Here is a 24,055-nt window from a genome sequence, read left to right as displayed (position 1 = left end):
GAATAGTTTACAAAATAGCCTGCCAGGGCTTCATATGACAATGATTCATTGTGTTCAGATTACAGCCATCTTCCTATCCAGATGATAGGATAGGAAATTCTATTTAAATCCTTTATTGAATGGTCAAGTTCTCTCTTGTCCAAAATGGATATCTGAGCCAGTGGACTTTAAACCAGTGAAATTTTTCCTAACTTTTAAATAAGAGCCAGTATAATATGAAACCTCAGCAATATCAGTTCTTTGAAGTTTATTAATAGTCTAACAACTTCAACATTTTGGAAAGTATTGAACTAACCATCTAGTCTAATCTTCTAGTGTACTGTGGGAAAAATAGAGGCTGCATTGTTGGAGCTCTTTATACTACCAGGTCTGTCACCCCCCAGTGGCCTCTGTATTTCAAAAATACTACTGTTGATTTCATGTGGGGCTTTGCATGGTTTATAAATGACTGTCAAATTGAGGAGCAGGTGGACATGGGGGAGTTACACTCAAAGATCAGGAGGCTGAACACTAGAGTCCAGGGTTATAAGCCCCAGAAGTACTCCCCTCCCCACCACAACACTGGCTTGTTTTGAGTGTTGTTTTTTCATTTTGATTTATTGGATTGGTGTTTATTTTTTGCTCTGTTTATTGGATTTGGCTTACAGATTGAGATTTGGAACTAGCTAACTTTGAATTGCCTTACAGGCTTTTTTGTATTTTCTGTTTTTCAAGGAAACTTCTCATTTTTACAAGATTTTGTGGACCTGAGAAGTGAGGCTGCCTAGGGTGATGCCTATTCTAGGCAGGCTAGGGAAGGCCCTGGCCTTGTTTTGTGGGTCTTTTAGTAAACTCTCACCATTTTCTATTTTGGGTGCTGCGCCAATAAAACAGTCCTCCCATTACCTTTGATGCTTTCTTGCGGTCTGATGGTAATTGTAGTTCCTGTATCAGTACTGGTGTTCAGAGTTGCTCCTCCCCCTTAATATACCATATAGCTTATATTTCAAGTTGGACTAATGGCAATTCACAAGCAGAATTTCATAAAACTACATTCATCCATTTTTTGCATGACTATTGAACAAATAAACAAATAGCATGCAATTTTACTTGTATAAATGGAAAGGCCAAAACTGTGAAAACCCTCCCAAACTTAAAATAGCTGCCAAACTTGTATATAAATAATTAATAGATCTGTTAAAGAATTCATCAGGTTGAGAAAGCCAAAGGGACTTGACAAAGCAAAGAACAAAAATAAATGGGGCAATTTAATTTTTCAAATGACAAAAATGAAAAACTTCTCCAAAAGGAAAAGGACAAACAAACTAATTACAAAAGGCTCAGAAGCTAATTAGATTTTAAAATAAAGAAAAGCACAGAAATAAACCGGCAAAAAATAGGAAGAGCTAATCAACCACAACAAAAATCTAATTGTTAAAATCCTGAACAAAACTGTAATTCTGAATCCAGCAAATTCATAAATAAAAGTCTTTAAAAAAGTGTAGCTCCCATCTAAAGAGCCAAAAGCAAAATAGAAGTCATGAAGAAAGAAGTCAACTATCCAATGTCAAAACAATTCAGTTGTGGCAACGGCAGTTTTTTGTAATACTCTCTAGGTGGTGGTGGTGGTGCTGACTGAGCAAGATCGGGATGATTGGGAGCATATAGTTGTGGGATAAGATTAAAAATAAAAACATAATGGTAAAATATTTTGCGAAGAGGGAAAGATAAAAATAGATAGAAAAACATACATAAGGCACTGCTGCAGCCCTAAAAACTGTGCAATGACACCACAGGTCACCAGGGAGAGCTCTAACTTGGAATCCATGTACACCAAGAAAGCTATCCTGACCTAAAAGGTTATTATGGAACCTGGTCCATAAATTACACTGCCTAGGGGTTTAAATGTACCTCTAGGAAGAGACATAACTGAATCTACAGTTGGAAAAGAGCTAGATACAAGGACTTTCTGGTGGGAAGACAAGAGGCCAATATAAAAAGAGAGAGAAAACAGAGAGAGAGAGAGATTGCTTTAATGTGGTGCTTGGGAAATGCCTACTGTGTATGTTAGGGCTTCTCTGTAAAGTAGTGAGTGCCCTTACAAACAGAATTTTTTTGTTTTTCTTTTTTCTCCTTTGAAGTTTGTATTCACCTTTTTGTCTTTGACTCTGTATGTTTTATTAAAAATAAATGCACACCTCTTTGATAATTAGCATTACCCTAATAAATTTCAGACAAGTGGCTTTTGGACAGATGTGACAAAGCATTAAAGAAATAAAACTGGAAAAACTCTATGTGGAAAGACAGTTGAGTAGCAGTCAGGTAAATCTGAAACATATATTTAATGCAAAGTATGACAATTCCGTATTGGATTACAGTATATTAGATTGGATAAAGCTTTATTAATCCAATGAGGGAATTCAGAAATTTCAAATTCAAAATAAAAATACTTCATAAGAAGGAATATGTTATAATGTCTACAAGAATGGTTTATGAGAATATGCAGCAGTTACAGTAAAACAGAAATTAGAAATACCAAGAGTAACAGAAATGAGTAAATATTATCCTCTAAAGGAGAAAACAAAAAAATAGTCTAAGCCAAACCAAGGGTGTAATAAACATTTTTCTTTTGAGTTAGTCACTATCCACATCTTAAGTCAAAACCAAACTACAATTCAAAACTAAAAGATCTTGCTAAATAGATAATTTGTAGAAGTACTAGTCTCTTGCAATACCTCTCTTTGTCTTACTGAGGTGTAGGCACTAGCTTAGTGACAGTGGACATTTTAAATATAATGACTACCATGTCACAAGTCACAAGGGCATTATATACATAGCAAAAATGCAACATCAAGGAGATCAGTCACAAACTGGCAGTGCCTATGAAGTCCAGAAACACAAAATGGTGATGCAATTGAAAAAACAAATACAGAAAATAGTGAAATAATGATTTAACTGAAATGGCAACAAATTAGTAATTAAAAAAAGAATATTCTTTAAAAAGTTAATCAAAACAAAAATGACTAACAAATTCTTAAAAGCCAGGAATATTGTCAAAAATGAAAAATATGTATTTTATTATACAGTACTACTAGCAAGAGAGCAGTTAAAGATGTGGTGGTATATTAAAAGCAAGGGGAAAATTTTTCAGAAGAGGAAATAGCAAAAAATATATTTCTGATACAGTATTGTCATCTGTGAAGAAGTCTGCAACAAGCAAGGAACTACAGAGAATATTAAAGGGGAACAAATATTTTTGTGAACCAATTTGTTGTGTTTCACTGGCAAATGCAAGGCTCCCAGCAAATGATGTAGAAAAGAAAAATACTGTCAGGAACACTACATCACAAAATGGGAAGGTGAAAAACAACAGATAATTCCTTTTGAAGATATAATAGACTAAACCTGATCATTAATCGTTTCTGAATCAGGTGTACAGCTTTTAGAGAAAATCTTATCATTTGCATGCCACATGTTGTTCACAAAAAAATATGTGAAATATTATCCTCTAAAGGAGTATCTCCCCCTTTGCTTTTATTGGAAAATTAACTCAGATATCTGTGAAAGACTGAAAAACCTGTATTGTAAGAAATTATCACTGTGTCTAGAGTTTCAGGAGCTAGCCCTGTTTCAGAGAAACAAAAAAAAATAGCAGTTGCTGATGTCTCTGCATTCTGAGCAGAGATGGTCTGTTTGCTCTCACCTGGATGCCTCCTCTTCATCCCTTTTTCTCAGCTCTCTTTCTCAAGTTATTCGTATTTGAATCCTGACAGTTATGTTGGCTGAGTGTAACTTATGGCAGCAGCTCTGCATTTAATTGGTTAAAAGTTACATGAGGAGTTCACAATGTCCAAAATATCCAAACTGTAACATAAGTATTTGTATTCAAAACATATACACATTTTAAAAGCTATATACCAAAACACTATTCCTTGTCCTGAAAGCCTCAAATAAACTGTATACAAATAATGTAACTGTTTCCCAATGACCAGTACAAGCTTCTCCAAATAGCAACAGATTGTAGCTTGTGCAACAATTTACTCATCAGAGCCTCAAAAACATGCTCAGCAGACTTCATTTGTGCTAGAGTCTCTTCATGGCACTGCCAACTGGCTTCTTCTGACTCTTGCAGGAACTGATTAAACTAGTTATGCACCCTTCTTTTTTATGAGGTGATGTTGGTATGGCAATTGGTGTTGTTGCTTGGCTGGACACAGTGCCAGTGCATGCTGTGAAACATCTACAATGTCTTAGAGCTTCGGGCCCATGCACCTCTATCCTCTCTGATGATTCAAGAACAAGAAAGACTATATAATGTTGTCCTCCAAGAAGGTAATTCCTTTCTGTTTGCCTTTTTTAAAGCGTGTGTTCAGGTCATTTTGAATTTTTGGTAGACCTATGCCTTCAGTCCCAATGTGCTGCCACATCAATCAAAAACAGTGTTTGGTCTTTGTTAAAGCCTGCATTTGCAAGCAAGGTTGACTGTGGCATCGGTGTTCTCCCAGCAGCTGTCTAAAACAAATTAAGATGTAACAGATTAGCATGCACAATATTGTTAACATCATTTCTATTTTTATTATAATTATTATTATGATGATCTAACCTGTTAATGTGTGAAAGTCTCCAGCTTCAGCCAGGTTTGCCAAGTTTGTCATGTCCTCATTCAAATAGTATGTGTTGAGGTCCATTGCTCTCTGGTATAATGGACCTGGGAATGGAGTGCTCCTCTGAACAATCTACAAACATATTTATGTTCATTTCCACACAGACTAAAAAAAGCACACTTTGTCAACATTACAGCCCTGACAGAACTCTGACATACTTAATTTACTTAACCATTTACTTAATTTGTTGAAATGAAAAAAAAAAACCAATTTAGAACAAAACAATACTTCTCCATGTTAAAAAATAATTTTTCATCTTTCATTCTGATATTAACTGCTGCTCATGATTAAGATCCTAACTAATACAATCATACTGGTAATACAAAAGCAGGGCAAACATTTTGAGGTGTATTATAGATTAATATAGGCTGGTTCTGTTAATATAAGCATGTGTCCCTTCTAATCTAATTGAAGTTATGATAAAAGATTAGATAACTGGTAACAAAAGGACACATTATATAAATCAGTAAGTAAATGAAATGGCTGTATAGTTGTGGTAAATTTAGGAGAACATACGGAGACTGAGCAGAATGGTGGTCTTCCTCATCCAAAAAGTCAGTCTTGGAGAAATTGTACACTATTTCAAATATTCTCAAAAAATAGTCATACTAAAATTTAGAGTTTACCACAACTGGTTTGATAATTGTTTAGTGGTATTTTATGGCAAATCTCCCCAAAATATGCCCCACTTTAGCTGATCTCACCCTATAAAAAAAAAAGAACATTTACGTTTTAAATTGGAATTTCTGCTTTCAATTATTTTTATTTTTGTATTTCACAGGTTGAGGGAAGTGAGGTTTGCTCTCTAAGGTTAGCCATTAACCTATTGTTATCATGTAGCAGTTCATAACAATGTATTACGTGATACTTTGTGCATCCAAATTGCGTATCCCCAAATCTTAAGATGTGAGAGCAGCATGTCCACAGATAGAAGTTGGACTGTTCTTTGTGTATGAGACACAAATAGACAGATGTACTAATAAACAGTATAAAACTACAGCTTTCTCTTTCTGTTAATGCATCATGCAGCTATCTTGGATTTTGAAGGTGGGATTGATGAATAGAAAATCTTTACATGAGGGGGCATTCCAGTAAAAACGTTCAATTGGAAACTAGAAAATTATGAGTGTCCAGTTTAAACAGAACACAAAATGATTCACATTTTTAATATTGCTATAGCCTAATGGCTTAATCTGAGTAGCTCTCATTCTAAACAATATTTTTTGGACTAATAAAGATTTTTTAGTAGAATACAGAATGTTTGAATATCTGGGACCACGTGTATTACTACACATGCACTTTTATGAAATAAGGAAGAATGTGCTGGAGGAGATGACAAAAAACTAGCCATATATGGTACATCTGACAACATTTCTAATCATTATATGTGTGTATTCATATAAATTGTATAAGGAAAGGCCTGACTCCTATTCAGAAAATACAGCCAGGAGTACATGAAGTGTGAGAGAAACCAGACAAAGCCCTACTATTTTCTACTGAAGTTCTATGAAACAGAAACTGGGCACCCAGCTCCAGGCACCATTTAAAACTAGCTATTCCTGTATTTAATTACTGCACTTTAAAAATAGTCAATAATAGTAAATGTGCTCATGATATTGGAATTTTCATTCCTTTATAAAAAGGTGCAGTTTTAACAATGCATTTATTTGTAATTGTTTTGCCATTAGTCAATACGCAAAATCTCATGATGAAGCAATATTCTGAGATCTTTCTGCAGGTTTCTACATAGTAATCTTAATTCATTTTTTTTACCTTTTTGATAGGTTTTGTTCCATTTATTATGTTTTAAATATTTAACATGTTTATTTATATTTTTGGCATTATTTTGTTTTACCATGGGTGCTGCCATTTTGTCTCTTCTGTTGTTAGAAACAGGTCTCCATTGCTGCAATGGAATCCCCAGAAGTCCATCTGGCATCCAAGAATTCAACAGTCTTTTGTGGTGTAAACAAGTAAAAATGATTTTTGGAATCCAGGTTTGCATGTTTTTTCAACTTTTGTTTGGGTTATGTGGTGGGTTTTGATATTTTGGTACTTTCAATCTCCTGGTTTTGATCTCAGCACTTTTATTTGAATATGTTTGTTCGATCTTCATTGGAATATTTCATTTTTTTCTGCCTTTTTCATCTGTAGTAGAACACCTAATAAATGATGACATAGCACAACTGTAAATAAATTCAGACTTGGCAACTTTGCTTTGTATAGAAGTGGAAAAGTGATAGTAACTTATCAGTAAAGATTTGTGACTGTAATTTAATTTCAAAGTCCGACTTGTCAAGTCTAAATTAGCTCTGCATGGGTGAGGGAGAGTTTGTGTTGAACCGTGCCCTGTGATGGACTGGCTCCTTTACTTGGTCCCTGCATTGTGTCAATGCCTTCTGGATAACCCTTTTCAATGACATCTCTGAAATGGATTAGGCAACCTGATAATGTAGAAATGGATAGCTCTGTACAACATACATTTTAATTTCACATTATGGAGGTTTTGTTCATGCATGGCAAAGAATTATGATTAAATATATGTTTTGTTTATTGATGGCACATAAATCCAATTAAATACATTAAGATTCCATATAATAGCATGATAAAATATGGTAATTAGCCATATATTCTGAAATAAACACCAGCTCCCCACAACCATGGACTGAATAATCAGGTTAGAAAATAGATTGACAGATAAGTTATGATCAAGTTTAGTTGTACAAGCAATCTCAAAAATGTTTTCCAATTGAAAAACACAAATTTACAAAAGTCTTGATAACAGAGAAATCTGCACACACAAAGTTCTAACTTTTCTGGATTACATACAAACTGTTACACAACTTAAATACACAAATAATGTTTCCTTTAATGTTTAGGGTGATTTAATGTTTTAAACTCACACAGAGTAACACCCATATTAGCAATTGCGTGTAGCACAGTAATCTTTATTAAGTACCAGCAGCAGGACCTGGCATAGCCTAAGTAATTATAAAGCAGAGCTATCTAACTTCTATCTGGTAGCAGAACACACTTTGCAAATTGAAAATTGCAATTCAAAAATAAATATTTTTCTATCACACAATTATTATGTGTTACAAATCACTTTGCTTGAATATAGGACAGAACCTTTTCCTGGATCTTGAGCCCCGAAATAAATTACATTATTTATTAAAAGTCAAAATCCCACCCCCGACTCAAGCACCCCAGAGTCAAAAGTCTGAGCTACAAAGTAATCTATTTTCACTTCCTGATAATGTGGGATATGTGTGCAAAGGTTGGTTGAGATTGGATCAAAGGTTTGGAATTGTATAAAGAACAAACAAGCATACCCACATTAAGCTTTATTATCACATTTTGGCTGCACTGTGAACAGATACATAAATAGGCCACTGGCACAGTATTTTTTGAAAGACATAAAGTTAATTGCAAAGTGATACTCTCAGTGGTTTTAAAACAATAAAAGTTCATGTCTTCTAAAAATGAATGTTCTAACGAATTTTGTTACAAATTGAATTTCTTATCACATGTAGTCAAATTCCAAAATTAATTAAGTAGTGATCAAAGACCATAAACCAACACTAAATTCCGAACATGAGACTGTAAGGTCTAACATATAATAATTCAGGCACACAAAAGATATAGAACTCCCTGTAATACACATCAACCAATTTCCCAAATCCATATAGTGAAAGTCACTGCTCTAGGTGGGCAGTGGTGGTCTCTGTCTCTCCTGACAAGATTATAAGGCAAGATCCAAACCCTTGACGGTCCTTAGACTTCTGCTAGACACATTCATGCACACATCCATACTAAATTATTTTAAAATTTGGTTGACTAAATTTGCAAATCTTAAGATGTGAGAGCAAATTATATTACCTAGAGAAAAACCCATGCAGAGATAGTGACAATGTGCAAACTCCAAATCGAGATCAAAGCCCATGACTTCAAAGCTGTGTGGCAGCAGCACAAACCACTGTGCTACCTGTTTTTGAAACAGCTGTTCTTTATTAAATTTCACAGTCTTTAGATGTCCTGATCAAATTGATCGAATACATGCAAGGTATGTGAGTTTTTAATAAGACACATGCAATAGGAGAATGATGGAACTCTTCTTTTATAGCTCTTTATAAATATTTTCCATGATTTAAGGAATGTATAAATGGATATAAAACCTTATAATGACAAAAGGTGCTTTGTTAGGGAAGATCATCAACTTCTACTTACTCCACACTTCCAAAAATATTGCAACTTTGGGTTGTTAGAGTTCTAAATTGTATCATGCCAGTATTCTATGCCAATTATTCATTTAAAAAATTGTAATGTTGGTTGTTAGAGTTCTAATTTGTACCATACCAGTATTCTATGCTAATTATTCATTTAAAAAATTGTAATGTTAACAAAATTAGTTTAAATTTTAAAATAAGTACAAACCGGATTCCAAAAAAGTTGGGACACTAAACAAATTGTGAATAAAAACTGAATGCAATGATGTGGAGATGGCAAATGTCAATATTTTATTTGTAATAGAACGTAGATGACAGATCAAACGTTTAATCCGAGTAAATGTATCATTTTAAAGGAAAAATATGTTGATTCAAAATTTCACGGTGTCAACAAATCCCAAAAAAGTTGGGACAAGTAGCAATAAGAGGCTGGAAAAAGTAAATTTGAGCATAATGAAGAGCTGGAAGACCAATAAACACTAATTAGGTCAATTGGCAACATGATTGGGTATAAAAAGAGCTTCTCAGAGTGGCAGTGTCTCTCAGAAGCCAAGATGGGTAGAGGATCACCAATTCCCACAATGTTGCGCAGAAAGATAGTGGAGCAATATCAGAAAGGTGTTACCCAGCGAAAAATTGCAAAGACTTTGCATCTATCATCATCAACTGTGCATAACATCATCCGAAGATTCAGAGAATCTGGAACAATCTCTGTGCGTAAGGGTCAAGGCCGTAAAACCATACTGGATGCCCGTGATCTCCGGCCCTTAAACGACACTGCACCACAAACAGGAATGCTACTGTAAAGGAAATCACAGAATGGGCTCAGGAATACTTCCAGAAACCATTGTCAGTGAACACAATCCACCGTGCCATCCGCCGTTGCCAGCTGAAACTCTACAGTGCAAAGAAGAAGCCATTTCTAAGCAAGATCCACAAGCTCAGGCGTTGTCACTGGGCCAGGGATCATTTAAAATGGAGTGTGGCAAAATGGAAGACTGTTCTGTGGTCGAGTCACGATTCAAGTTCTTTTGGAAATCTGGGACGCCATGTCATCCGGACCAAAGAGGACAAGGACAACCCAAGTTGTTATCAACGCTCAGTTCAGAAGCCTGCATCTCTGATGGTATGGGGTTGCATGAGTGCGTGTGGCATGGGCAGCTTGCATGTCTGGAAAGGCACCATCAATGCAGAAAAATATATTCAGGTTCTAGAACAACATATGCTCCCATCCAGACGTCATCTCTTTCAGGGAAGACCCTGCATTTTTCAACAAGATAATGCCAGACCACATTCTGCATCAATCACAACATCATGGCTGCGTAGGAGAAGGATCCGGGTACTGAAATGGCCAGTCTGCAGTCCAGATCTTTCACCTATAGAGAACATTTGGCGCATCATAAAGAGGAAGGTGCGACAAAGAAGGCCCAAGACGATTGAACAGTTAGAGGCCTGTATTAGACAAGAATGGGAGAGCATTCCTATTTCTAAACTTGAGAAACTGGTCTCCTCTGTCCCCAGACGTCTGTTGAGTGTTGTAAGAAGAAGGGGAGATGCCACACAGTGGTGAAAATGGCCTTGTCCCAACTTTTTTGGGATTTGTTGACACCATGAAATTCTGAATCAACATATTTTTCCCTTAAAATGATACATTTTCTCAGTTTAAACTTTTGTTCCGTGATTTATGTTCTATTCTGAATAAAATATTAGAAGTTGCCACCTCCACATCATTGCATTCAGTTTTTATTCACGGTTTGTATAGTGTCCCAACTTTTTTGGAATCCGGTTTGTATATATACAGCACAGTATAGTAATAATAATGAAGGCAAAGATGTTGTTTTTCTTATAGTAACAATATTATTGATGTTGCAGCTAAGAGCATTATAAGATGTTTAGGATATAATCCATTCCTGAAACACGTCTGTATTATTGAAGATGTATGGGAGCTAAAAGTCACTTAAAATGTGGATTACTTTTGGCATGAATTTTAACTATGCAATTTTCAATTAAGTTAAATATATTTCAGCAAAGGAAACAATCAATACAAAATTACAAACACCAGTTTCAAATTAACTTAGCACCCAGCACACATCCCTGTTCAATTCAGAGAACTACAGTATATGAGCAGAAAGACCCATCTTTAAGTAATTCATCATGTACACTAATACTGTACATCAAAAAAGATAAGCAGAGGCCCAGCATGCTTATTTTAGAATACAATTAATGAATTCTTGTCAAATTATGAAACAACTCTGGGACATTCCTTAAAGAGAAATTTTATTTTTTTCAGTTTTACGTAATATAAGAATCACATTTCCACTGAGTTATGGAGAGAGGGTTACCATTTGTCCAGATGAAAAAATGAGCTGATATGCAAGTGCTCACGTTTGGGAATATGCACTGAGACCACGTTGCCACACCCACCACACAACTAGGATATATCAATAAACTTTCTCTGATAATGTTGTTGTTATAATTTTGATCTAAGGTGTTTGTGGTTTATAAGATTCATGATCATATGTAGATTGATGATCCAAACTGTGCTCCATACTTAATGATGTCCTGGGTTTATAGGGTCACTATTGTAGAATACACTGAAGGGTTTACAAACATGTACTAATCAACAAGTAATATGTTGCCACTCTTAAATGCTATAATTAGTTGAATTTAACTACCTTATTTCAAAACTTTCATATTTGTAATCTGAAAATTTCTAAACACAGCTTAAAACACTACTATTAGAGGTGCTGATGACACTAATGTTAGCAGACAAGTGAATATGTAAGGTTCTGGGTGGATTTTCTATTGGAAAAATATTAATTTATTAATATTAGGAGAAGTAAAGAAGTTAAGTAGAACTATAGTCACATCAGAAATTATTCAACATTTCTTCACAGGGATATCACAGAAATAAACTAGAGAAACACTAAAGACGTTTAAAATCTAAGTGGATGGAAATTTGGACAACATAAAAGTCAGGAAGTGAATTACCTTGTGTTATCCTCTGGGTACCACATTTTTCCTCCCACTTCCTCAAAGACATGCAGATTAGGCTAAACGACAATGGTAAATTGGCCTTGTTTCGTTATTGAGCATATGTATCAACAGGTCCTGTGAGACTGGCACGGAGTTTGACATTAATTGTTGCCAGGTTGCCACTGACCACCATTTTAAGGCAACTGGCAACCATGTTTTTGACTCCTGGTTGCCAAGAATGTCAACCAATAAAGTGATACAGCAGTTTTTGGCAGTGAAACTGAAATGGACAGTTTTTGCTCGTTATGTATAATTGACAGATCAGCACATGACTTGTCGATTTCTAGTCGGTTTTACAATTAAAATAAAATGTAAGCTACACTCATGTACTCTGCTCTTCCTGGCTTTACTTTATGTGGGCAAAGCAAGTTAAAAAAAATAGCAGTCGTGTAAGCATGTGAGTGAGTTGGGTGTGAACTTCACGGGAATGTTAAAAGTCTCCTTAAGCTTAGGACTATGGCTCACAAACTTTTTAAGCCAACCCTAAACCTAACCCCAAAATGTACCCACTGATCTGGTCCCCCCTCTAATATAACCCTAATGCTATGAAACTAACCATGATCTTGGATGTTGGATTCCACTAACAACAGGTCACACAGCATAAACTTGGATAATAGCAGACCTATTATTCAAAGTAAATTACTAAGTATAGCAGGCAATTGACGCATATGTGATCAAGTATCACATGATAGCTCTAGGCCAGAGTACTCAACCATTTTTCTTGGTGTAACATCTCCAGGAATTGAAATGTTTTGAAGCACCACCATTTTTTAATATTAAATTGTTGAGCACTGAACTCTTATACACACAACTAAAGACAATATTTCTTTAATCCCCCTTGCCTAATATTTCATTTGGAAAATTTTAACAATGGATTATTGGTAATTCTTTGTGTGGGTCTTTGTTGTTTAATGTTAATGTATATGCCAAATAGTTTATTATTTGAATGTACAAACACTACTGCAAATTAATATGGAATAAAAGGAAAACCTTTCAATACTTCACATGTGCAAAAAGTATAGCTATGTATCAATCCAGATTTAAAGCACGAAAAAAGTAGCTCAGAGGTAACATATTAAGTTTTTTTTCCCTTTGTTATGGGCAAAAACAGGAAAACCTCTCACAAATGGTTCCAATTTTGCTTCTATAGGATAAGCTATTTAGTATTTAGGTTTAGTATTTATTTTTTAAGGGAGGATGAAGGTTACTGAATATTAGTAACTAAGTCCAAAACAAAAGCTTTCTGCTGTTGATTAATTTTATTAGTACTAAAAATTAAATGTTAGTTGTGTGCATTATTAATTAACATCTGTCTTTCTTTTACATTATATATTCTTCTGCACTAGCTTATGAATTTGTAAAACTCTGAAAAAGATGATGCAGCAGACAAGATTAGCAAAACTAGAAATTATTGTAATCTTGGTGGACTGACCTGAGACAGAGTGAGATGGAGCATGAGAGACTGAAAAACATTTTGCAGACTGAGATTTAATAAAGGCAACACCCATCTGTTATGAAGCACTCTTTTGCATAAATTTGTAACTCTTGGCATGTTGTTCTCATGCCATCCTGGTATGGATCGACTCAAAGAGGTGGGGAGCGATATGGAGATGTGACATTGGGCACCACGAACAGGAATTGGCATAAACGGAATGGAAGAGTGAGGTCAGGTTTGTGAGACAGGAGTGGAGGCTCACTACAGGAACACTGTGAGATGCAGTTATAGAACTGAAATGCAACATAGCTTTGGGCCACTCTTTCCCTTCTCTCTCTCTCTCTTTGGGTGTATCTTCACTTATTACCTGAAAGCAACTCAGATACTGCACTGGTTGAGAACTGCAGCACTAGTCTTTAACTACTTTGATACATTTGCATGCATCAATTGCTTAATATTTTCAATTTTGTATTTAATAATTAAATTAGTTGATTTAAAGACAATCTTCAAAACTGGAACTGATTTTTTTCAAGAACTTGAATCTTGCCTTGAGTGCTCCAGACACCCCCAAGTACTTTGAAAACCACAAGCTTAGAGAGACAAAGAGAAGAATAATCTCATAGAACCCACAGCCACTACAACATGTCTGCTGCGTAAAAGTATGTTCACGTGTGTGAAGATTAAAGATACAGTGGAGGAAATAATTATTTGACCCCTCACTGATTTTGTAAGTTTGTCCAATGACAAAGAAATGAAAAGTCTCAGAACAGTATCATTTCAATGGTAGGTTTATTTCAACAGTGGCAGATTGCACATCAAAAGGAAAATCGAAAAAATAACTTTAAATAAAAGATAGAAATTGATTTGCATTTCATTGAGGGAAATAAGTTTTTGAACCCCTACCAACCATTAAGAGTTCTGGCTCCCACAGAGTGGTTAGACACTTCTACTCAATTAGTCACCCTCATTAAGGACACCTGTCTTAACTAGTCACCTGTATAAAAGACACCTGTCCACAGAAGCAATCAATCAAGCAGACTCCACACTCTACAACATGGGAAAGACCAAAGAGCTGTCCAAGGATGTCAGAGACAAAATTGTAGACCTGCACAAGGCTGGAATGGGCTACAAAACCATTAGCAAGAAGCTGGGAGAGAAGGTGACAACTGTTGGTGCATTGTTCGAAAATGGAAGGAGCACAAAATGACCATCAATCGACCTCGCTCTGGGGCTCCACGCAAGATCTCACCTCGTGGGGTGTCAATGGTTCTGAGAAAGGTGAAAAAGAATCCTAGAACTACACGGGAGGAGTTAGTTAATGACCTCAAATTAGCAGGGACCACAGTCACCAAGAAAACCATTGGAAACACATTACACGCAATGGATTAAAATCCTGCAGGGCTCGCAAGGTCCCCTGCTCAAGAAGGCACATGTGCAGGCCCGTCTGAAGTTTGCCAATGAACACCTGAATGATTCAGAGAGTGACTGGGAGAAGGTGCTGTGGTCTGATGAGACCAAAATAGAGCTCTTTGGCATTAACTCAACTCGCTGTGTTTGGAGGAAGAAAAATGCTGCCTATGACCCCCAAAACACCGTCCCCACCGTCAAGCATGGGGGTGGAAACATTTTGCTTTGGGGGTGTTTTTCTGCTAAGGGCACAGGACAACTTAATCGCATTAACGGGAAAATGGACGGAGCCATGTATCGTGAAATCCTGGGCGACAATCTCCTTCCCTCTGCCAGGAAACTGAAAATGGGTCGTGGATGGGTGTTCCAGCACGACAATGACCCAAAACATACAGCAAAGGCAACAAAGGAGTGGCTCAAGAAGAAGCACATTAAGGTCATGGAGTGGCCTAGTCAGTCTCCGGACCTTAATCCAATAGAAAACCTATGGAGGGAGCTCAAGCTCAGAGTAGCACAGAGACAGCCTCGAAACCTTAGGGATTTGATCTGCAAAGAGGAGTGGACCAACATTCCTCCTAAAATGTGCAAACTTGGTCATCAATTACAAGAAACGTTTGACCTCTGTGCTTGCAAACAAGGGTTTTCCACTAAGTATTAAGTCTTTTTTTGTTAGAGGGTTCAAAAACTTATTTCCCTCAATGAAATGCAAATCAATTTCTATCTTTTATTTAAAGTTATTTTTTCGATTTTCCTTTTGATGTGCAATCTGCCACTGTTGAAATAAACCTACCATTGAAATGATACTGTTCTGAGACTTTTCATTTCCTTGTCATTGGACAAACTTACAAAATCAGTGAGGGGTCAAATAATTATTTCCTCCACTGTATACTAACTGAAGCATGTACTATGAAAAAGATGGAACTAAAGTGAAGGTGTTTGGAGCCAAAATATCCGATAATACATTTAAGATTACATCACACAGCAAATTATGCTGATTCTCAACATTTTTCATTACAATGGGTAGAATGTTATTCAGATTTGTTCACTTATTTTTTATTGTTTCTTCAAAGCAGTGAAATGTTGCTAAAGTAAACATCAATATGTTATACTAGTAATAATTACTTTTTATTTAAATACAAGATACAAGGATCAATATTTTAGAAACCCAAAAAAGGAACAAGTAGGAGAAATTGTGCTGAAGGTTTTAGATAGATAGATAGATACTTTACTAATCCCATGGGGAAATTCACATATTTCTTTAGTAAAAAAGACGTAAAACAGAGGGTGAGCGGGAAGAGATGACACACACACACAAGCATCTGCGGTTATTACACTTTAAAATATGTGGAGGATTGTTATATATTTTCGTTTTTTTGGACAAGAAAGACCTATGATGTTGCTTACAATGTTGTGATATGGGTATTTATGCTAAAATTAGGAAACGTTTTTCATTTTATTGGGTTTGGTGATGGCTTGCTGAAGCAAAATCTTGTTGTTTGGGCTTGTATAAGCAGTTCATTTTTATTTGTTGGTGTAAAGTATTAAATGAAAGCAAGATTACAATAGGGATAGCAGAATGGAATCATATTAAGTGCACTTTAAGAAAACAAAGGATGTATATTGTTACGTTTTTTTAAATAAACATTTACCACTTTAAATTTCAAATGCTAATTAATAAGTGTTTTAGCTGTGAAACAAATGTATGAATTGCTCAATAACCTGAATTACACCAACTTGAATTACACCAACCAAATCCCCACAAGCTAAGTCTGAGCGAACCACGTGACTCAAGGAATGGATGTACATAGTGCCATAATTCTGACATGTTAAGTGATACAACTATAAATTGAATTGCTTTATAGTAGCAAGTAAAAGAATCAACATATAATTGCATAGCTTCTTAATTACTCAAAATATGATACCTGGCTGCCAGGCCTGACAACTAATTTCAAAAGTTAGTGCTGAGCCCTACAGGAACCCTGTCCAAGGTACTTTCTTGCCTTGTGTCCAAAACTGCTCCCCTAATTGGATTATTTGGGTTGGAGAATGTAATGTTAAGGGAACTAACAAGAACAGAGAAGAACATACAAACTACAGAACAATGTACAAACCGGATTCCAAAAAAGTTGGGACACTAAACAAATTGTGAATAAAAACTGAATGCAATGATGTGGAGATGGCAAATGTCAATATTTTATTTGTAATAGAACGTAGATGAGAGATCAAACGTTTAATCCGAGTAAATGTATCATTTTAAAGGAAAAATATGTTGATTCAAAATTTCACGGTGTCAACAAATCCCAAAAAAGTTGGGACAAGTAGCAATAAGAGGCTGGAAAAAGTAAATTTGAGCATAACGAAGAGCTGGAAGACCAATAAACACTAATTAGGTCAATTGGCAACATGATTGGGTATAAAAAGAGCTTCTCAGAGTGGCAGTGTCTCTCAGAAGCCAAGATGGGTAGAGGATCACCAATTCCCACAATGTTGCGCAGAAAGATAGTGGAGCAATATCAGAAAGGTGTTACCCAGCGAAAAATTGCAAAGACTTTGCATCTATCATCATCAACTGTGCATAACATCATCCGAAGATTCAGAGAATCTGGAACAATCTCTGTGCGTAAGGGTCAAGGCCGTAAAACCATACTGGATGCCCGTGATCTCCGGCCCTTAAATGACACTGCACCACAAACAGGAATGCTACTGTAAAGGAAATCACAGAATGGGCTCAGGAATACTTCCAGAAACCATTGTCAGTGAACACAATCCACCGTGCCATCCGCCGTTGCCAGCTGAAACTCTACAGTGCAAAGAAGAAGCCATTTCTAAGCAAGATCCACAAGCTCAGGCGTTGTCACTGGGCCAGGGATCATTTAAAATGGAGTGTGGCAAAATGGAAGACTGCTCTGTGGACGAGTCACGATTCAAAGTTCTTTTTGGAAATCTGGGACGCCATGTCATCCGGACCAAAGAGGACAAGGACAACCCAAGTTGTTATCAACGCTCAGTTCAGAAGCCTGCATCTCTGATGGTATGGGGTTGCATGAGTGCGTGTGGTATGGGCAGCTTGCATGTCTGGAAAGGCACCATCAATTCAGAAAAATATATTCAGGTTCTAGAACAACATATGCTCCCATCCAGACATCATCTCTTTCAGGGAAGACCCTGCATTTTTCAACAAGATAATGCCAGACCACATTCTGCATCAATCACAACATCATGGCTGCATAGGAGAAGGATCCGGGTACTGAAATGGCCAGTCTGCAGTCCAGATCTTTCAGCTATAGAGAACATTGGGCACATCATAAAGAGGAAGGTGCGATAAAGAAGGCCCGAGATGATTGAACAGTTAGAGGCCTGTATTAGACAAGAATGGGAGAGCATTCCTATTGCTAAACTTGAGAAACTGGTCTCCTCAGTCCCCAGACGTCTGTTGAGTGTTGTAAGAAGAAGGGGAGATGCCACACAGTGGTGAAAATGGCCTTGTCCCAACTTTTTTGGGATTTGTTGGCACCATGAAATTCTGAATCAACATATTTTTTCCCTTAAAATGATACATTTTCTCAGTTTAAACTTTTGTTCCGTGATTTATGTTCTATTCTGAATAAAATATTAGAAGTTGGCACCTCCACATCATTGCATTCAGTTTTTATTCACGATTTGTATAGTGTCCCAACTTTTTTGGAATCCGGTTTGTAGTAGATAAATGTGTAAATTGATGTGATGACTCTTTTCTAAATCTAACCCAGCCACAGGGGATGCACAAACCAGTGTGTTTCTTTGTGTCGGTCCCAAGCCCGGATAAATGGGGAGGGTTACATCAGGAAGGGCATCCGGTGTAAAATTTTGCCAAATCAATATGTGGACAACACCACAAATTTCTAAACCGGATCGGTCGAGCCCCGGGTTAACAACGACCGCCACCAGTACTGTTAGCCAACAGGGTGCTGGCGGAAACTGAGCTACTGTTTGCCAAAGAAGAAGAATGAGAAGAAGAGGGGGGAGACGTGCCCAGAGGCAAGATGAGAGGAGGAAAGTAAAGAGAGTGGAACTGAGGGTAGGAACTTTGAATGTTGCCAGTATGACTGGTAAGGGGAGAGAGTTAGCAGAGAAGGAAGGTTGATATATTGTGTGTGCAAGAGACTAAATGGAAGGGGTGTAAGACCAGGTGGATTGGAGGTGGATTCAAATTGTTCTATCATGTTGTGGATGGGAGGAGAAATGGGTAGAAGTTTTCTGAAGGAACAGTATGTCAAGAGTGTTTTGGAGGTGAAAAGAGTGTCAGGCAGAGTAATGATTATGAAGCTGGAAATTGGAGGTGTGATGATGAATGTTGTTAGTGCATATGCACCGCAAGTTGGGTGTGCAATGGGTGAGAAAGAAGATTTTTGGAGTGAGTTGGATGAAGTGATGAACAGTGTACCCAAGGGACAGAAAGTGGTGATTGGAGCGGATTTCAATGGGCATGTTGGTGAAGGGAACAGTGGAGACGAGGAGGTGATGGGTAGGTATGGTGTCAAGGAGAGGAATGAAGAAGGTCAGAGGATAGTGGATTTTGCCAAAAGGATGGACATGGCTGTGGTGAATATGTATTTTAAGAAGAGGGAGGAACATAGGGTTACGTACAAGAGTGGAGGAAGATGCACACAGGTAGATTACATCCTATGCAGAAGAGTTGATCTGAAGGAGATTGAAGACTGCAAAGTGGTGGCAGGGGAAAGTGTAGTTAAGCAGCATAGGATGGTGGTCTGTAGGATGACATTAGAGATAGAGAAAAGGATGAGCTGAGCCAAGAATCAAATGGTGGAAGTTGAAAAAGGAAGACTGAAAGGTTGAGTTTAGGGAGGAGGTGAGACAGGCACTGGGTGGCAGTGAAGAGTTACCAGACAGCTGGGAAACTACAGCAGATGTAGTAAGGGTGACAGCAAGAAGGGTGCTTGGCGTGACATCTGGAAAAAGGAAGGAGGAAAAGGAAACCTGGTGGTGGAATGACAAAATACAGGAGTATACAGAGGAATAGGATGGAAAAGAAGAAGTGGGATAGTCACAGAGATGCAAAAAGTAGACAAGAGTACAAGGAGATAAGGCAAGGTGAAGAGAGAGGTGGCGAAGGCTAAAGAAAAGGCATATGATGAGTTGTATGAGAGGTTGGACACTAAGGAGGGAGAAAAGGACCTGTACCATTGGCTAGACAGAGGGACCGAGCTGGGAAAGATGTGCAGCAGGTTAGGGTGATAAAGGATAAAGATGGAAACATACTCACAAGCGAGGAGAGTGTGTTGAGCAGATGGAAAGAGTACTTTGAGAGGCTGATGAATGAAGAGAACGAGAGAGAGAGAGGTTGGATGATGTGGAGATAGTGAATCAGGAAGTGCAACGGATTAGCAAGGAGGAAGTAAGGACAGCTATGAAGAGGATGAAAAATGGAAAGGCCATTGGTCCAGATGACATACCTATGGAAGCAGGTGTTTAGGAGAGATGGCAGTGGAGTTTTTAACCAGATTGTTTAATGGAATCTTGGAAAGTGAGAGGATGCCTGAGGAGTGGAGAAGAAGTGTACTGGTGCGATATTTAAGAATAAGGGGATGTGCAGGACTGCAGTAACTACAGGGAATAAAATTGATGAGCCACAGCATGAAGTTATGGGAAAGAGTAGTGGAAGCTAGGTTAAGAAGTGAGGTGATGATTAGTGAGCAGCAGTATGGTTTCATGCCAAGAAAGAGCACCACAGATGCAATGTTTGCTCTGAGGATGTTGATGGAGAAGTTTAGAGAAGGCCAGAAGGAGTTGCATTGCATCTTTGTGGACCTGGAGAAAGCATATGACAGGGTGCCTCGAGAGGAGCTGTGGTATTGTATGAGGAAGTCGGGAGTGGCAGAGAAGTGCATAAGAGTTGTACAAGATATGTACGAGGGAAGTGTGACTGTGGAGAGGTCTGCGGTAGGAGTGACGGATGCATTCAATGTGGAGGTGGGATTACATCAGGGATCAGCTCTGAGCCCTTTCTTATTTGCAATGGTGATGGCCAGGTTGACAGACGAGATTAGACAGGAGTCCCCAGGGAATATGATGTTTGCCGATGACATTGTGATCTGTACTGAGAGAAGGGAGCAGGTTGAGGAGACCCTGGAGAGGTGGAGATATGCTCTAGAGAGGAGAGGAATGAAGGTCAGTAGGAACAAGACAGAATACATGTGTGTAAATGAGAGGGAGGTCAGTGGAATGATGAGGATGCAGGGGGTAGAGTTGGTGATGGTGGATGAGTTTAAATACTTGGGATCAACAGTACAGAGTAATGGGGATTGTGGAAGAGAGGTGAAAAAGAGTGCAGGCAGGGTGGAATGGGTGGAGAAGAGTGTCAGGAGTAATTTGTGATAGACGGGTATCAGCAAGAGTGAAAGGGAAGGTCTACAGGACGGTAGTGAGACCAGCTATGTTATATGGGTTTGAGACAGTGGCACTGACCAGAAAGCAGGAGACAGAGCTGGAGGTAGCAGAGTTAAAGATGCTAAGATTTGCACTGGGTGTGACGAGGATGGATAGGATTAGAAATCAGTACATTAGAGGGTCAGCTCAAGTTGGACGGTTGGGAGACAAAGTCAGAGAGGCAAGATTGCATTGGTTTGGACATGTACAGAGGAGAGATGCTGGGTATATTAGGAGAAGGATGCTAAGTATAGAGCTGCCAGGGAAGAGGAAAAGAGGAAGGCCTTAACAAAGATTTATGGATGTGGTGAGAGAGGACATGCAGGTGATGGGTGTAACAGAACAAGATGCAGAGGATAGAAAGATATGGAAGATGATGATCCGCAGTGGCAACCCCTAACGGAAGGCGCCAAAAGATGAAGACTCTTTTTTTAAAACTAAACATTATAAAAAACTAAGGAACATATAAATGATTTCAGGAGAAAAACCATTCACTTACAAGAAACATTTGTCAAAGGCAATGCAGTGAAAATTGTTGACAATTATAAATATCTGGGAATAATCGTAAACTCAGAAAAGACTTTTCAGGAAAACACAGACACCAACTGCAAAATGTTACAACAGTGCCTCTACTGACTAAAGAGGCGGAGTCTACTTAGTGCAACTACTTCAATAATTTCACTACTTTAGAAAATTTGTATGAAGTCTGTCTTTATATTCTGATTGCCTGGTTTGAAAATCTTAATGTCAGCAACAAAAAAAGAATATAAATAATGTGCATAATTATAAAATGGAGCAGTATTAAAATAATAAGGTCTCAACAGTCGAATCTCAGAAGAGCTGCTTAATAGTCTTGTGTTATGGAAATCGAAGTGTATTTTGTCATACAGGATACAACCACTATTTCCTCAGTTTCAATTGTTGCCACACATGTCTACTGCTATATTAAATTTATTTTACTAATTTTGTTTGATAGCTGGGTTTTTTGTTGATGTGCTTTTAACATTACGTCTTGGTCTCTCTGTAAAACCTGCTGACAAACCAAATTTCCCTCGTGAACAATAAAATGTTGTTTAATTGAATGGTCTATTTAAAACAAAATATCCTAGAAATATGTTATTTTTTGTGCAGGCCATTTTTTATACAAAACATCTAAACCTTAAGAAAGGTAAACACCAACTGCATATACTATTAAATGTTATGATTTCTTTCCTTATAGGCTGTGTCATCTTCTTGCAGATGCCCAAGTGCCAGTGTTACCTTTTATTGCTAGCACCCAGCCATGTCCGTTTGCAGGGTCCTTTAAAGTCGTTTTTATTTCCTTTTGTCGGTTCCGAAAACCCGAAGCCGCACTTCATCTCTTTAAAAATGACGCAATTCCTTAAGTATCCTTCCCCGTGTCCATGCTAAACACTCACTTCACCACATCCCGTACGTCTAGCACAGAAGGCCAAACAGTCATGTCACGTTCTTTCGGACAACCGTGCTTCCGTTTGGCACGCCTTCAACGAAAAGCAAAAACAATGCGATCTTTTATCATTTGAAAACACTCACGATTACCAACCTCATTTGCCATGGTTTGATATGTAAACTTTAATGAACGTGTTCTGGTATGTGAATCTGCGATAAAGCTTTACTTTCTGTAGTCTGCGCAGTAAGCAAACACGTAAAGCAGGCGAATCCAATTGCTTAGTGCTGCGTCACGTGGCCCGTTCCTCACGTGATCGGCCTTCCGGATTTGGAGTACCAGCTGCCCGGAGGGGCGAAGGTAAAGATTCAAAGTGAAATCTAATCCTAGTTTAAGAGTTACCTGACTGATGAAGTGCGCAAAAGAGTAAACCAGAGGGGCGTGGGTAACAGTACATTATTACGTTTTTTTTTTTTCTTTGTTTCTAGTAGACCTGCGGCTTGATTGGAGACCGCAGCAGCTCTTAAAGCGAAAGATAAGTGAATTAGTTGCCATCCTTCTCCCGCGAAACGTCGATCTTCGGCTTTCTCTTCTTCTGACTGTGTGGGCACGGTGGTGTGCGCCACTGCTTGGAGTTTATCAGCCAGCGGCAGGTGAAGACACAACGCATCAGTAACTGGCAGTGTGCGGCAAGCGAAAGCAACAATGTCTCAGTACACACAGTTTCCTGATCCGGACGCAACCAATCCATTTCAGGTAATGAAAGATACGTGTTTTATTAATTATGATTTTGACTATAATACACACAGGTTTGCCACTTGTATCCCTTTAGAGAGGGGAGAGTTGCGAGTGTCGTATTTTTCGGTAGTTTTCATTCGTGTTATTTGTCGGGATAGGATGGTTACTTACCAGTGGTAGGGTGACCATATTTTGATTTTTAAATAAATAAATAATACGAGGAAAATTGAGCAGCGGCGACTCGAGGCAGGCGATGTCCAGGTTGGGGCTGGGGAGGTTCATGTGGATGGGTGTGGGATAGATATTTGGAAAATGTCACCAATACCATGCAACAATGTGAGTGAATTTTAATACATAAACTGTTTTTAACAACGATAATAACAAATAGCCTTGCATTCAATTTGAACTATTTACATATCCCGTATAACTAAAATAAATACATCTTAAAAATGAACTTTTACAGTCATTTTTCATTTATTTATCATTTATTTACATGGCAATTGAGTAAAATTTTTAAAAAAACCCAACATTGACATTTTTCACACCCTTTAATTTGCCCGGGCATCAGGGATGGTACCACCCTTTAAGTGAACTAGGCAGTCCCCAAGTGTGGCAAGGAGGTGGTGGTTTGGGGTGCTTTTTTCACTGTTTGAACCAATATGGGTATATCTGTGCACTCAAAACACTAAAACACTTAAAACACTACCAGGGACCATCCCTGACACCCACCTGCCTG

At 37.8% G+C, this 24,055-nt stretch overlaps 1 protein-coding gene and 1 long non-coding RNA gene across 5 annotated transcripts in view; one reads left to right on the top strand and one right to left on the bottom strand.

Annotated features, from left to right (window-relative positions):
- Window positions 1-3,010: 3,010 nt before the first annotated feature.
- LOC120537861 lies at window positions 3,011-22,822 on the bottom strand. 2 transcript variants are annotated; one of them, XR_005635403.1, is made up of 3 exons: window positions 22,738-22,822; window positions 4,583-4,715; window positions 3,011-4,491 (listed from the first exon to the last, which is right to left on the bottom strand). It is a non-coding gene; the product is annotated as an uncharacterized LOC120537861 (long non-coding RNA). The 2 variants fall into 2 exon arrangements; XR_005635404.1 differs by lacking the exon at window positions 22,738-22,822 and adding an exon at window positions 22,434-22,715.
- A 10-nt stretch (window positions 22,823-22,832) lies between these two features.
- Window positions 22,833-24,055, top strand: part of scamp3 (secretory carrier membrane protein 3) — a 28,242-nt gene continuing 27,019 nt past the window's right edge. The window contains exons 1-2 of one of the 3 annotated variants that reach the window (XM_039767080.1): window positions 22,833-22,941; window positions 23,070-23,337. In XM_039767080.1, coding sequence (XP_039623014.1) covers window positions 23,287-23,337 — 51 coding nt within the window. In that variant the 5' untranslated portion in view covers window positions 22,833-22,941; window positions 23,070-23,286. Of the gene's footprint in view, window positions 22,942-22,966; window positions 23,338-24,055 lie in introns of those variants that run through there. The other 2 variants (XM_039767095.1, XM_039767089.1) reach the window with 2 other exon arrangements.

This window comes from Polypterus senegalus, chromosome 1 (genome assembly GCF_016835505.1).
Source record: "Polypterus senegalus isolate Bchr_013 chromosome 1, ASM1683550v1, whole genome shotgun sequence".
NCBI classification, from domain to species: Eukaryota; Metazoa; Chordata; class Cladistia; order Polypteriformes; family Polypteridae; genus Polypterus; species Polypterus senegalus.
The sequence above is the reverse complement of the archived record's forward strand: the minus strand, read 5'-3'. Positions and strand labels throughout refer to the sequence as shown.